At 40.8% G+C, this 2,266-nt stretch overlaps 2 protein-coding genes across 2 annotated transcripts in view; both read right to left on the bottom strand.

Moving 5' to 3' along the window:
* LOC118336472 overlaps window positions 1-2,266 on the bottom strand; it is a 744,338-nt gene that overhangs the window by 84,003 nt on the left and 658,069 nt on the right. The window lies entirely within an intron of this gene.
* LOC118336553 (atrial natriuretic peptide receptor 1-like) overlaps window positions 1-2,266 on the bottom strand; it is a gene marked incomplete in the record, with an annotated part of 74,392 nt that overhangs the window by 40,272 nt on the left and 31,854 nt on the right. Inside the window, 1 exon segment of the mRNA XM_035673222.1 lies at window positions 104-239. Coding sequence (XP_035529115.1) covers window positions 104-239 — 136 coding nt within the window.

Raw genomic sequence — 2,266 nt, 5'->3', positions numbered from 1 at the left:
TTGTTATGAATTGGCGCTATACAAAATAAAATTGAATTGAATTGAATTGAATTGAATTGAATTGAATTAAAATGGCACAAAATATACCAAAAAATGCACCAACCGTGGAAGGTTCGATTCCACATCCTCTTGGTGACGACTTTGCCTGGAGGTCGACCGCCGGACATCGACATGGTCTCGTTCAGGGCCTGAGTGTAGAGCATCAAACCGTCGTAAAAACCTCCCGATATAATGTTCATCTGGAAAAACAGAAATCTGTTTATTGTTGTTTCTTCTTATAATTCACTCTCTCTCTCTCTCTCTCTCTCTCTCTCTGTATGAATCACTTCAGCCTGTTTATGTTCCCATAATTAGGCACAAGGATGTTCACCCATATTGAAAAACAGCATTACATATTTACGTATAAAGTTCAGACATCACTGTAACCATTTCCTGTTGTGAACACTGGCGCACTGAGACGAAAACAGGTCTGTTTGTGCTATTGAATCTCAAACAATCGATCGTATTTCACCTGCTATTGATGTCACTCAAGACCAACCACGTGTAATGGCCATCTCTCATCACTTGGAGTAAAATCAATGCATGATTACCCAAAATCCTCTCTGATACTGGCTGCCTGTAATGATGGTGAGCAGATCACTGCTGTACAACCCAAACACACACGTACAAGATGAGGCCACAAGTTATATTTAACACACCACATGGCCAAAGTATGTGGACAGCCCAACATTGCCTCCATATGAACGCAGCATTAGTGAGGTTGAACACTACAGAGTACACCGAGGAAGAGACCCCTCTGTCACTGAGTAAACTGATGACTAAGTGACATATTTTATTTTTTATTTTTAAACAGATTATTTCCTGTCAGAGATGAGATCCTGATAATTTTAACAAGCTTTTTATATAATTCTCTGTCTGGATCGTCTGTTGTTTTATTAACAATCATACAGACTTAATAGGCTTCTTTATTTAAACAGATTCAGTGTTTTCTTCTCATTGTTCTATCAGCTTTTTGGTATTTTAATGCGGGACGAGGCTGTTGATCAGAGACTGAAGGCTCTGTCAATATATACTGTGTTCAGGTCAAGTTTAGATCTTAAATAATAATCTTTAAACTTTAAAAACAACAACCTTATTTAGTTGTATTCACAGAAATGAACAAAAAGCTGAGATATAGGCCTACCGTGTAGAATATTTTTGAAGTTTTCTTACACCCCTTACCATCAAGAAGGCATTGCAACCCCCTGTGAAGCTTTGGTGAGCTCTACTGGGGGGCCCGACCCCCAGGAAAAAAATCCCTATTTTTCTGTTAACATTTAATGAATGTTAATGGTTAAATCAGTGAATGACTGAACCAATTATTCTACCACCGTTACCTGATATTCAATCAAACCACCTGAGTTCTGTGAAGGTTTGAGCCGACCCTGTGACCTGCGCCATGCGATGGGCCTTAAATTAAAATAACTGGCTGATGACTGCAGCTACACATAGTATTTAAATCTATAGTTGTTGGCCTGGAGCTGTGAGGAAACAGCGTGAAACCCTGGGTAACGGTTGAAAAATAAAAGCTAGAAAGGACAGAAGTGGTGGTTATTTCGTCCCCGTCTGATTACAGTTAATGAGGAAGCGGGCTGAGATCGGCTGGAGACGGAAAAGCACTTGAAGGCAAGAAGACGACCAGAAAATGAAAAAATATAAAATCACCAGAGAACGGAGTCAGACAAAGTCTCCTGAGATAACTGCTGTATGATTTGACGCTCTGCAACTAAAACTGAACAGGTCAAAGGTCATCTGTAGTTTAGAAAAGTAGAAAACAGATGGTTGTGTTGTGTTTGCTGCCATCTGTTTATTTCCTCATGGTCCTTGTTTCCTTTGATATATCCTGTTTCTCCACAGGGATCACTGAAGTTCATCTTATTATATATCTGTGTGTGTGTGTGTGTGTGTGTCGCACTCTGCGTCTGTTAACTATATTAGTGTCCCTCAGCTGTCTGTCTGCTGCTGATTAGCTGCCAGACAACCTGCCTGCTTAACTCACACACATATGGTGCCTGATAAGGGACAAACTAGAGTCCCGTAATACATCTGAGCAGATTACAGCATTAAGGAAAGAGCTGGGGAACACATAATTAGCAGCCGGTAGCTGATTACAATGGAAAAGTCCGACCAGGACTCTGGGGATGAAGACCCGAGGCAGGTTCAGGCAGCGACAGGGGAGGAATGAAACGGAGGAAGAGGAGCTAGTTTGTAGACAGTTAATTAGTCA

The sequence above is a fragment of the Morone saxatilis genome, unplaced genomic scaffold (genome assembly GCF_004916995.1).
Source record: "Morone saxatilis isolate NCDOM2014 unplaced genomic scaffold, NCSU_SB_2.0 Contig24, whole genome shotgun sequence".
NCBI classification, from domain to species: domain Eukaryota; kingdom Metazoa; phylum Chordata; class Actinopteri; family Moronidae; genus Morone; species Morone saxatilis.
The sequence above is the reverse complement of the archived record's forward strand: the minus strand, read 5'-3'. Positions and strand labels throughout refer to the sequence as shown.